At 44.8% G+C, this 13,691-nt stretch overlaps 1 protein-coding gene across 1 annotated transcript in view; it reads left to right on the forward strand.

Annotated features, from left to right (window-relative positions):
• nupr1b (nuclear protein 1b) overlaps positions 1-2,900 on the forward strand; it is a 4,799-nt gene extending 1,899 nt beyond the window's left edge. The window contains exons 2-4 of the mRNA XM_080511362.1: positions 824-948; positions 1,037-1,172; positions 2,408-2,900. Coding sequence (XP_080367488.1) covers positions 824-948; positions 1,037-1,164 — 253 coding nt within the window. The 3' untranslated portion in view covers positions 1,165-1,172; positions 2,408-2,900. The remainder of the gene's footprint in view (positions 1-823; positions 949-1,036; positions 1,173-2,407) is intronic.
• The last annotated feature ends 10,791 nt before the right edge of the window (positions 2,901-13,691 follow it).

Raw genomic sequence — 13,691 nt, forward strand, 5'->3', positions numbered from 1 at the left:
GCAGATAAAGAGAGAAAACATGACTGAAGGTCTCACGAGGCTGGAAAGTAGGGCAGCAGACAAAACACCAACAATCTTCATCGTGGGGGGGGGGGGGTGGAGGAGGTGGAGGGGGGGGTCAACCTGGAGAAGTTAGTCGATCCTCCTAAAGTCACACTGTGTGAATCAAACCCTGAATTTAAGAAAATGTGTCATTTAAACAGACGCGATCGTGACACTAATTAATTCATGATTTTAACAAAAAAATAGAAAATGTTGAAAAGATCATTGTGTCGAACTGAAGCAACTTTTATTTTATTTAAAAGGTGAAAAGTTCAAACTTTACTTTGTTGGTGTTGAAAAACAAAATCAGCGTGAAATATGATGAGAGACAAAAGAGGTGGAAGAAAAACTTCCAATAGGAAAAATGTCTGATGCAACATTTCTACATGAGAAACACGATGGAGGGAGGAGGAGTGATGAAGAGGAGGAGGAGTGATGAAGAGGAGGAGAGGGAGGAGGAGACATGAAGAAGAGAGATGAAGAGTGATGAAGAGGAGGAGATATGAAGAGTGATGAAGAGGAGGAAAGGGAGGAGGAGAGATTAAGAGGAGATATGAAGAGGAGGATGAGGAGTGATGAAGAGGAGGAGAAAGGGGAGGAGGAGGAGAGGTGAAGAGGAGGAGAAGGAGGAGGAGGAAGAGGAGGGGCGGATGAGAGATAGAGGAGCAGAAACACTATAAAAACCAGACAAAGAGAAAGAATCTGCAGCGGAGACTTTTTTTTTCCCCTCCATTTGAAAGTTTCTTTTTTCGTTCTCGAACTTTCCTCTTTCTTCTCGCAGGAACAAACAAACAAACAGACAAACAAACATGAGTCACGTGGACGTGAAGAACCTGAAGCCGAGCAGCTTCGAGGAGGAATACTACGACCAGTACGAGTACTACAACCTCACCGACAAGTACGCAGGTGAGCCTCACTTCAACGCGCTTCTAACGTCCGGTGCTGAGTCAGCACGGCTTCACGTGTGTGTGTGTGTGTGTGTGCGCGTGCGCAGAGGGCTCGTCCCGGAAGGGTCGCACCAAGAAGGAATCCAGTGAAAACACCAACAAACCGAATCCCGGCGGTCACGAGCGGAAAATCTGCGAGAAGCTGCAGAACAGCGAGAAGAAAGCCAAAGAGTGAAACTGCAGGTTGTTCCCTCCTCTCTTTATTCTCCTCCTCCTCACAGCCACGTCGAAATAACAACTCAATAACACGGGAGGCGCTCCGTCACGCAGCGGTGACGTCACGCGGCGTGACGCCTTCAAAGCTGGCAACAATGTAAACATCGGGGGTCGAGTCACGTGACAAGTTGTCTCGTGTTTGGTTAAAGTGATTTAATATCATCTTAAGGTTAAGTTTTCTTGAGTTCGATAATGTGAGATTAGTTTAAGGTGAAGTTAGTTAATGTGATGTTAAAGTTAACTCGTTTAATATTTCTGATGGTCAAATGAGTTCATATGAGGTTGAAGGTGTTGTAGTTCTAATTCTTTATTTCAGTCAAAAATGTATAAAAAAAAAAATTATAATTAAAAATCAACAGTCTTCAGAACCTGCAGTTCACATTTTGATTGAAAAGGATCAGAAAAGATTTACTCTTATTATGTCTGAACCTTTAGTCGCCTCTCAATACCTCCACGTTCTGAAGAGGTATATATCTTTTAAGTATTCTAGGCACAGTTTACAGTACACAAACACAGAAAGAAAGAAAGAAAGAAAGAAAGAAAGAAAAAGAAAGAAAACCATCATTTTCCTGTTTTCCCAAATCAAATATCGAATATTTCCTATTATCTCTAAAGTTAATATTATTTTGAGTTCATGCTCGTTAATGTGAGGTTAACGTTGGTTTATTTCATATTTTCTTGAGGTCAAGTTAGTTAATGTGACGTTAAAGGTTGGTTTAAGGTACAGTTAGTTACTGTTGGCTCGTTAACAATGTTCTCTCTGGTAGGTAAGTTTTAACATGAGTTAATTAGGTTAATAATATGTTTCTTAATTAAGATGTTAACATTGGGTTGACCGTAGTTAATATTTGGTGAGATGAGTTAATGACGAGTTAATGGTGAGTTAACGATGAGTTAATGATGATATTTGGTTAGTTTACGTGAATGTTTTAGTTACTGGGTTAGTTCTTGTGACAGGTTGAACTTCAGAATGTGGTCAACCAGCAGCTTTTTCCCTTTTCTTCACTTTTCTTCTTCGGCTGAATGTTTTGCCTCAAACGTCCCATGAAGAAGAAATGAGAGACGATAGTTTCACCTGGTGGACGTCTTGAAAAGTTTCGTTTTTATAATTGAGCCTGTAGAAAATGACAGGAGGTCAAACTGACTGGAACAACAACAGTCTGATGTGAACTTTGTTTTTTTTGTTTTTTTTTTAAACTCAGGACTTCTCGGACGGATCTTCCCGGACACAGACCTGGGCGTCATGGCGACGGATGAAGACAGACCTGGGCGTCATGGCGACGGATGGACACACAGACCTGGGCGTCATGGCGACGGATGAAGACAGACCTGGGTGTCATGGTGACGGATGGAGACGGACCTGGGCGTCATGGCGACGGATGAAGACAGACCTGGGCGTCATGGCGACGGATGGAGACACAGACCTGGTCGTCATGGCAACGCGGCCCGCCGCCGACCCTGCAGGTGCAGACGTTGCTGAGAGACGCTCACCTGTGCAGGTGTGACCTGCTCCTCTGACACAGGGCGGCGGCGGCGGCGGCTTTAACGGCAGTGGCAGTTTGGTGTTTTGTTTTTTAAAAGGCATTTTTAATAAACTTCCTGAAATGACTTCATGGTGGATTTTCTGTGGTTTATCAAACTCGTGTACAACTAAATAAAGGCTAATAAATAAATAAACAAAACTCACGACTTGAAGCACGTCTTGTTCCTGTTTTGCTTTGGGTTATTTTATCACTGATCGCATTTCAAAGGAAAGCTTTGATCTCCATCATGTTGATGAATCAGCGTTTGTCTCTTTCAACTCCTTTGACTCTCAGATTTCTTTTCAATAAATAAATGAAGAGTTCATCAAACGTGTCTGAAGCTCAGGTACATTTCCTGTCAAACACAGACGTGACTAAAACATGATTCAATAATCAAACCTTCCCAGAGACGCCTGTCAACAACCGACAGAGTGAAGCTGCTTGTAATTTTCCTTATTTCGAACAATAAATCAGATGATTCTCACTGTGGAGAAAAACAAACAGCCTCAGGAGAGCAGAGTTGTTCTGTTCAGACGGATCTGGTGGGTCAAGATGCTCAACAGCAAATGTTTGTTGTAGTTTTAACAAAATTAACACGCATCCCGTCATACTGAGCTACTTCCTACTTCCTACCTCCTCCCTCCTACTTCCTTCATCCTACCTGCTACCTCCTACTTGCTACCTCCTACCTGCTACCTCCTACCTCTTACATGCTACTTCCTACCTCCTACCTCCTCCCTGCTACCTCCTACATGCTACCTACTACCGCCTACTTCCTCACTCATACCGCCTACCTGCTACCTGCCACCTCTTACATGCTACTTCCTACCTCCTACCTGCTACCTCCTACCTCTTACATGCTACTTCCTACCTCCTACCTCCTCCCTGCTACCTCCTACCTGCTACCTGCCACCTCCTACCTCCTACCTGCTACCTCCTACCTGCTACATCCTACCTCCTACCTGCTACCTCCTACTTCCTCACTCATGCCGCCTACCTGCTACCTCCTACCTCCTACCTGCTACCTCCTACTTCCTCACTCAAACCTCCTACCTGCTACCTGCTACCTCCTACCTGCTACCTGCTACCTCCTACCTGCTACCTCCTACCTCCTACCTGCTACCTGCTACCTCCTACCTGCTACCTCCTACCTCCTACCTCCTACCTCCTACCTCCTACCAGGTAACCAGGTGATCAGAGTAAACCTAACTACTGTCACTAAGTAGAAAGATTAAATAAATATCAACAAACTATACGAATCAAAACAGCTGAAATTAAACGACATATATATTTACAAGAAAGGTGATGTTTGTTGTTTCAGGCCAGTTGAAGTGGAAAGAATCATCCTCGTGTTTGTTACCGGAGGTTTTCCGTCAAATCTGAACTCTGAACCAGAGACTGAACCTCTGACGTCATCAGTCACCTGGAGCTGCAGAGCCACCGGCCGCCGGCAGGGGGCGGCGGCGGCCCGACAATCTGAGGACCGTGTGTGTGTGTGTGTGTGTGTGTGTGTGTGTGTGTGTGTGTGTGTGTGTGTGTGTGTGTGTGTGTGTGTGTGTGTGTGTGTGTGTGTGCGAGCGCGCGCTCTGGAGCCACACGAGGCTCTTTTCAGCTCCTGGTTATATTATTTATAGGGTAATACTGGTTATATGAGCTATATTAGAAATACTGGTTATATTAGTTATATGACCAATGCAAGTTGTTTCATTTATATCAGTAATGCTGGTTAAGTTATTTATAATGGCAATACTGGTTAAGTTAGTGACATTGATTATCCTGGATATATTATTTATGATGATAATCCTGGTGATATTGGTTATTTTAGTAATGCTAGTTATACTATTCATGATTACAACGCTGGTTATGTTATGTATGATGGCAATACTGGTTATTTTAGTTATGGTGTGAAAGAATGGTTACGCTAGTCATATTAGTAATGCTGGTTTTATTCCGTATGATGATAATGATGGTTATGTTATTTATATTGGTGATGCTGGTAATACTAGTTATATTAGTAATGCTGGTTATGTTAGTTATGGTGGAAAAAATGGTTATGCTACTTATATTAGTAATGTTAGTTATATAATTTATTGTGGTAAAGCTGGTTATATTATTCACAATCGTATTACTGGTTATGTTAATTACATTTCTAATTTAGGTTATTCTCACAATAATGGTGATACTGGTTATATTAACTATACTGGTTATACTGGTTATACTAGTGACATCTTTATTTGTTGGCTTAAACCCAGAAACATGAATCAAGATTATTTATAGCGCTTACATAACCCGCCTCTATAATCCAGTAGAATTTTTCTGGACCACTATCACTCAAACACACACACACACACACACACACACACACACACACACACACACACACACACACACACACACACACACACACACACACACACACACACACACACACACACACACACACACACACACACACACACACACACACACACCTCATCGGATACACCAGTGCTTTTAGAAACTCCCTCGGTTGCCTAGCAACTGGTAGTGAGGATTGCCAAAACAGAGGAAGCTCAGTGGTTTTGTTGCGACGGTAATGTGATATTGTGTAAATGTGATCCGTTCCCGCTCTCGTCCCTCTGAAGTCAGGAAGATTTATTTTAATACCGTCTAATTTCCACTCATTAATTTTCACCCTTTGAAGTGTGAAGAGGCGCCTGGTTCACTTTTCAAACTCACTTTTTTCTCTCTCCTCTCTCTGTCGATTTAATTGATTTGTGTTTTTTCTCCCATGGTTGAGGAGGAGAAGTTCACAGGGACGAGCCGGAAGAGGGTGAATTTAATGAAACCACTTGAAAAAAAAAAAAAAAAAAAGTGGTGTATGAAGCAATAAAAAAACCCTCCAGTATGATCTGGGGGGGGGGGTGGGGGAGGGGGAGTTATGAACACATGTCAGGTGAATGACAGCTGAACCTGACAGGTGTTATTAAGGTGAAGGTGAAGCAGAAGCATCGTGAGTGAAGGTTAACAAGTAAAGGATGGCGAGGCTTGTAGAGCGAGGATCACTAAGGTCGGACTCCGACGGGGTTTTGAAGATCCGTTTACACTTTTCACAAACTGAAACTGCGGCGTTTCACAAACTGCTGCGATCCGATTGGCCTCGGCGTGTGACGGCTAGTAGAGTCGCTTTGATCGCTGCTGAATTCTCACCCCCGTTCGCTTTGATCATCGCTTTGATCGCTTTGATCGTCTGGACGAGGATCCAGACGAGGGTCCGTTACGAGGATCCAGACGAGGATCCAGACGAGGGTCCGGACGAGGGTCCGAACGAGGGTCCAGATGAGGATCAAACCTGAAACTGTCCATCAGACCACCGAGAGAACCTGGATCAGAGATCAGAGGGACGGGGGACACAGAGACATGGGAAAAGGCAGAAATTATCACACTCTCTCACACACACACACACACACACACACACACACACACACACACACACACACACACACACACACACACACACACACACACACACACACACACACACACACACACACACACACACACACACACACACACACACGTTCACCTGTCAATACACCAACCAGGACATTAACGTGTTCATCATCATGATTCGGGCCTCGTTTCCATGACGATGTTTTCAAGTGAAAACGATGCCGGGAGCCGCTGAAAACTTCTTTTTTGAAAATGGCTCCTTTCAAAAAGTCGCGCTGTGGAAATGGAGGAAAACACAACTTCTTTGAAATTGATCGAACTCCATAGACACGGAGGACTGTGCAACTTTTTCAAAATGCTCCGACTCTGTCTCTGCTTAAATAGGGAGAAAATGCAACTTTTTTGAAAACACTCAAAATCCCATCTCCATGGAAATGGGGAGAAAATGCAACTTTTGATAAACGCGCAAAATGCATCTTTTTTGAAAACACTCAAAATCCCATCTCCATGGAAATGGGGAGAAAATGCAACTTTTGATAAACGCGCAAAATGCAACTTTTTGAAAACGCTCCAACTCCATGTCGGCAGTTTAAACTCTGCTACTGTACATTTGCACCGTGAGCGTCGTAACTCGTTCTCCTGCACACGTCAGTTTGATTCTTTCATCAAATAGTGAGACGTGACTTGCTCGTCACAAAGCTTCCACAATCATTAGAAATGTTACAGTCGGTGTCAATTTGAACAACGTTTTCACAAAGAAGTATGAAACCTACATTTTATGTGCACAAGTGTGGCTCTTTATTTGTGTAACGACCCAGAAGTGAAGCCAGCCTGGTCCACCGGCAGCCTCACAGGCTGTCCACAGACCCAACCTCATTCAATATTAACACCACCGGGGAGCAAACAGCCACACAGACACAAAACAGGAGTTGGAAAAACAGGGAAATACTCAAGTACTTCTCACAACAGAATAAAGTGTAGGAGAGCGCCCCCTTCTGGTCAGTCTGAGGGTTTAAAACCACCCGATGGGGCAACAACCATTTAGACAGTTATAAAAGGAAATTTAAAAGAGATGAATTAAGTTTGAAATCTTTGTGTTTTGGCTGGAATCCAACAGAAAAGTTTAATTTCTGTGCTGGTTGAACCGTTTAGTGTCTGAACAGTTAGTGAGGTAGATATTGAGAGGATATCAGTTTAATTCAGGTTTGTGTCATTCCCTCCTTCCTGCTTTTGATCAATACGGTTAATGGGAGTAAAAGGAATCAGTCACTGTCGACCATGAAAAACGTTGTTTCAACCGGTTCCTCCTTGGCCGCCTCTCCCGGGGGCGTCTTTTCAACACTTTTAATTATGACTAATGTCTCCTCAGACAGTGGCCTTGTGGAGAGAGGCAGTAGAGGCAGGCACCAGTATAAATGGACTCGTAGATCGTAGATCATCCCGGGAATGTGAGTTAGCCTCCGCAGGCTCCCTGCCGGTCGTTGTAAAGTGTCTCTCCGCCTCGCCTCAACCTCCGAATCTGTTTCTTCTGTGTCTTTCTCACGCTCTCTACTACAAGATCCACATCCCCCCCCGGAAAGATCCATCTATCTTCCTAATCCTGTTCATGGGGAGGTGGAGCCCTGCAGCAAGGCAGGTGCAGTGGACTGATGTTAACGACTCTCCTGCAGCCTGCTTGTCCTGAGCATGAACTAGCCGTGGTTAGTTCAGGGGTCTCTCTTAACGAATCCTCCGGGTGTGAGCGAGGCGGATCCAACAGCTTCCCAGCTGGGCCGCGGATGCTTCATCAGTAACTGGACACATCCCTTTTGATCGTATCCACCAGGGAGGAGCTCCGCCTCACACGGGGCACCTTTTCCAGCCGCGTGGCTCAGACAGTTCACAACACTAAGCATTGTAGACAAGAGGCGTGTCGCCTTGAATGTAAAGTGTTGCACGCAACTGCACTGAACCTCCTGGATCCAAGCCGTTCTCTTGTTTTAATCATGGGCTTAAAGGGCAGGAGAAAAAGAATCATTTATTCGATTACAGCTCTTAGACTTTATCCCTCTTGCCATAAATACCTCAACAGAGAAGAGAACAAAGGCTGAATTGATTTTCTTTTTTTTTGTTGCCACACAGTCCCTGAAGTCTTTATCCTGAACAGGTGTTTCCAACAGTCACTGACACCAAGTCCAGCTGCTCCTCTTAGCTCACGGCGTTGTGAAAATGATATTACATCCACATTTATTGGATGAGTTCAAATAAAAACAGTAAGATTTTGTTGTGTATCAATTGCTCGTTTACATACTGGCAGCATTCAGAGTTATTAGAAAATGGAATTTTTGACATAAACTCTGAGCTACAAAATGCATAAACTGTGTGCTTATTGAAGAAAGAATCATTTTGCACATCAAATTACATGGTGAAAAAAAACCGAGGTGTCAAATTAAAGTTGACACCGCAACAATCTCAGAAATATCAGTGAAGTTCTCCGACCAGAACTCAGTGAAACAGAGGCTGAAGAAGGCAGAAGTAAAAAAAAAAAAAAAAAAATACTTGTTTACAGCAAGAAACAAAAAGTCAGTCTGACTTTTGCTGTTTGTGATGAAACGTCATCACAAAAATCTGGTTTGACTGAATCCAGTATAAATACGTTCTGTGGAGAGGCTGGCCTTGCCTTCCTTGCGTTCAGCCAGTGGTGAAATGGGGCGGGGCTTGGGTTCCACGACTCAATCCTATTGGCTCTGAAGGTTCAGCGTCAACCAGCAGGATCGGCCAATCAGCTGCGGAGCACAAAGAGCGCCGCCACACCTCCGCTTCCCTTCATCACGGTCACACTGGGCAGAGGTCGACATATTGTACTATTCTATCTTAATGATTTTTAAATTCTCTCTGGATTACTCTGTTTCTTTTTTTTTTGGACATGTTTTAAAATTAATGAGTGAATAAATGGAGAACCACAGCGGCCACTAGTGGCCGGACGTGCAAATTACAACGCAGAAGTGAAAACACAGAAACCATGACTTCAGTCCACCGGGAGCCAAATAAGACAACTTGTCCATAATTGAAAGTACTCAGCGAGGAAATTCACTTTACGCACCTTTTTGCTTTTGCACTTCGGGTTTGATGCTAAATTCCAGACCACGACGCAAAACCTCCAGTCCGGCGCCGCTGGAGTTCATGGTTCAAGTCCCAGTATTTTCACGTCGGGGGGGGATTGACACCAGCTTGTACGACGGTTGTTTGTGTTCCTTTACAGTATAATACTGCCAGTGTCTTCACTACAGTGGTTTATTAGTACACATGGGAAGTGGACCAACGTTCCCACTCGTTATTGTCAGAAGAACAATAACGCCTCAGCAGGGATGACGTGTTGTTGTACCGCAGCACTTGGCACACGACAAACATTTCACCTTGGAAGGAAGAAAAACCAGAGAAAGACTTGTGAATATTATGTTTGCAGCTTCAAAGGGAGAGTTTGTGGAGCATTAGGGGGGGGCGACGCTCCTCCGTCGCTGAACCAGACGTCCTCCGTCTGTCCAGAGGGACGACGGGAGACAAACTGCTGGGACGTTTCAGACTTCAGACGTCTTTTCAGACTTCAGGCCTGAGAGACGCACGGTTTGTTCTTCAGAAATCTGAGGAGCAGAAAAAAAGGTTAATGACACTTGACAGGAACTCCTGGTGGCTCGGAGGAGTTACTCCTCCTCCTCCTCCTCCTTCATTACTGAGGAGGAGGAGGAGGAGGAAGAAGAGGAAGAGTAGGAGGAGGAGGAGGAGGGGGAGGAAGAAGAGGAAGAGTAGGAGGAGGAGGAGGAGGGGGAGGAAGAAGAAGGAGGAGGAGGAGGTAGAGGAGGAGGTGGAGGAAGAGGAGGAGGAGGAGGTAGAGGAGGAAGAGGAAGAAGAGGAGGAAGAGGAAGAGGAGGAGTAGGAGGTAGAGGAGGAAGAGGAAGAGGAGGAGGAGGAGGAGGAGGTAGAGGAGGAAGAGAAAGAAGAGGAGGAAGAGGAAGAGGAGGAGGAGGTAGAGGAGGAAGAGAAAGAAGAGGAGGAAGAGGTAGAGGAGGAAGAGGAAGAGGAAGAGGAGGAGGAGGAGGTAGAGGAGGAAGAGGAAGAAGAGGAAGAAGAGGAGGAGGAGGAGGAAGAGGAAGAGGAAGAGGAAGAGGAGGAGGAGGTAGAGGAGGAAGAGGAAGAGGAGGAGGAGGAAGAGGAAGAGGAAGAGGAGGAGGAGGAGGAGGAGGTAGAGGAGGAAGAGGAAGAGGAGGAGGGGGAGGAGGAGGAGGAGGAGGTAGAGGAGGAGGAGGTAGAGGAGGAAGAGGAAGAGGAGGAGGGGGAGGAGGAGGTAGAGGAGGAAGAGGAAGAAGAGGAGGGGGAGGAGGAGGTAGAGGAGGAAGAGGAAGAGGAGGAGGGGGAGGAGGAGGTAGAGGAGGAAGAGGAAGAGGAGGAGGAGGTCATGAGTCGTCTGAGACTCAAACTGGTTCCCAAGGTTCAGCCGGTAGAGCAGGACACTTCCCAGTCCCGAGGTTGGCAGTTCGACGCCGCGGCTCGATCCTTCCTTAGTGCTCTTGAGCAAGATCCTGAATCCCAAACTGGGAATCTGTGTGACTGATGAAGCTCATTCAGGTGTCAGCAAAGTGTATAGTCCTCATTCCTTACACACACACACACACACACACACACACACACACACACACACACACACACACACACACACACACACACACACACACACACACACACACACACACACACACACACACACACACACACACACACACACTAACTTGACTTTGCAGCACAAGGAGGAAATAAAATAAAGTGGTGAAATATGAAAAAATGAAATGAAAAACACGAGTATCTGTGGTTTAGGTACAATAAGGTCAGGAGTCTTGAAGGAGGAGGAGGAGGAAGAAGAGGAGGAGGAGGAGGAGGAGGAGGAGGAGGAGGAGGAGGAGGAGGAGGAGGAGGAGGAGGAGGAGGAGGAGGAGGAGGAGGAGGAGGAGGAGGAGGAGGAAGATGCATACGATTGATGCACACATGTATCATTAGGCGTCATTAAGCACAAATTATAGACAGAAAGAAGAGACAGATGCTGCAGTTGGCACATTGTTTTGCTGTGGTTTGAAAGGGGGGATGAGGGAGGGTGGGGGGGTGGAGGGATGGGGGAGGAGGGGGTGGAGGGGGGATCAGGGGATGGGAGAGGAGGGGGGTGGAGGGGGGGATGGGGGGATGGGGTGGAGGGGTAATCTAATACATGTGTGGCGAGATTAAAGACGGAGCTTCATGCATGTTGACGCTTCAGATGAATGTGAAGCTCGGAGAGGAAATATTAAACACTGAGGGAAGGAAAGAAAGAAAGAAATGAAGAAAGGGTTAAAAGTCCAAATCCATCACTGTGATTCTCCTCTTCTCTCGCCCTCTCTCTCTCTCTCTCTCTCTCTCTCTCTCTCTCTGCCTCTCTCTCTCTCTCATTTTCTCACCACCTGTTAGTACGACTCTTCTCGCTCTCTCAGTCACTTCTTTGTATTTCTGCTGTTTGTTTTATTTGTGCAGGAATCAACTCACTCCTCCAGAGGTAAGACAACATTTCTCCTCCTCTCCTCCTCCTCCTCCTCCTCCTCCTCTTCTCCTCCTCTCCTCCTCCTGCATTTCTTATTTCCATGCTCCTCTCTTCTTTGGGGATCGCCTCTCTTGCAGCAGCTCTTTGCAGCTGAAAAAGTGGATTTTTCTCATTGAAGGCAGGTTTGTTCTATTGACGTGACGATGTGACGGACTTCACTGGACGTTTTATTACATTTTGTCATTCATCTCAGGTGCAGTTCAGGGATTTAGATTTGAATTATTCAAACCGGAAAAAAAAAAGAGGGATGAGTGCGAGGCGTTGTGGTTGAACGCCGGAGCACGACTGTGTTCAGCTCCTCCGTCTCGTTATTCCAACAGATACGCTGAAAGTGCAGAGAGCGGGAGGCGTTCTACGTCAGGGTGCAGCGCCGGGGTCAGCGGGGTGAAGTCCTTCTCAAACGGAAACTTTTAACCGAATGACGTCTGCTTGAATTCTCAATATGTGTCGCGTTCGTGCGTCGGCAGGAAAACACTGAGACACAACCCAACGACCCCTACAGCCACCGGAACCTGGAAACTAGAGAAACAAGCATCTCGACCAACTCAACCAGGAAAAGGGCTTTTCAAAAACCAGCTAAACCAAAAGTCAACACTTTTAAACTAACTCGTTCAAGGTTAAAGCCATTTAAGTGAATGCATTCGAAACCAAATAAACTGTTTGAGGCACTGAGACACTCTAAACCAATAAAAATCATCTGAATCATCTAAAGTAAGAAAACAGAGAACTATAAGTAAATAGTGATCTAAACTAACTCAAATTAAACAATAGACATTGTGAAAGCCGTCTGACGTAAGAAGAGATCAGAAGCATCTAAACCCAGGAAAGAGACAAGTGAACTAAGATAAGCACTTAACTGAACCAGCGAAGGACTAGTCTAAAACTAATAAACCTAGAATATATAGACCAGAACCATTTAAACCCACAAAACCGAGAAAAGAGGCACGAAAACCAACTAAACCCAGTTTAGAGCTCCGCAAGCAAACTAAACCAAGACCTTCTAAACCAATCAGACAAGACTTGATCCTTCCAAACCAACTAAACCAAGACCTTCTAAACCAATCAGACAAGACTTGATCCTTCCAAACCAACTAAACCAAGACCTTCTAGAATAAATCAATCGTCATTAAAGCGTCTAAATGAAGAAAATATAGGTTGGAGATATCGAAATACAAATAACAAAGAAAAGAGCAACTTGAACCCAACTGATGCTTGATTCTTCTAAACCTACTAAACCAAGGATAGAGCAACTAACTAATGTCTTATAAAACAACTAAACTATCATTAGAGACATCTGAACCAACCAAGCCAAGGTTAAGAGGAACCAGAACCGATCAACCCAGACTAGAACCTTCCAGATAGACGAAGCCAAGAAAGGAGACACCAAAACTAACTAACCCGCCTAAACCATCTAAACCATCTAAACCATCTAACCCAACTAAACTAACTAACCCATCTAAACCATCTAACCCATCTAAACCCTCTAACCCAACTAAACTAACTAACCCATCTAAACCATCTAAACCATCTAAACCGTCTAAACTGTCTAAACCATCTAACCCATCTAAACTAACTAACCCATCTAACCCATCTAAACCAACTAAACCATCTAAACCAACTAAACCATCTAACCCATCTAAACCATCTAACCCAACTAAACTAACTAACCCATCTAACCCATCTAAACTAACTAACCCATCTAACCCATCTAAACCAACTAAACCATCTAAACCAACTAAACCATCTAACCCATCTAACCCATCTAAACCAACTAAACCGTCTAACCCATCTAACCCATCTAAACCAACTAAACCGTCTAACCCATCTAACCCATCTAAACCAACTAAACCGTCTAACCCATCTAACCCATCTAAACCATCTAACCCAACTAAACTAACTAACCCATCTAAACCATCTAAACCATCTAAACCG

The sequence above is a fragment of the Blennius ocellaris genome, assembly GCF_963422515.1.
Source record: "Blennius ocellaris genome assembly, chromosome: 16".
In the NCBI taxonomy this organism is placed as follows: Eukaryota; Metazoa; Chordata; class Actinopteri; order Blenniiformes; family Blenniidae; genus Blennius; species Blennius ocellaris.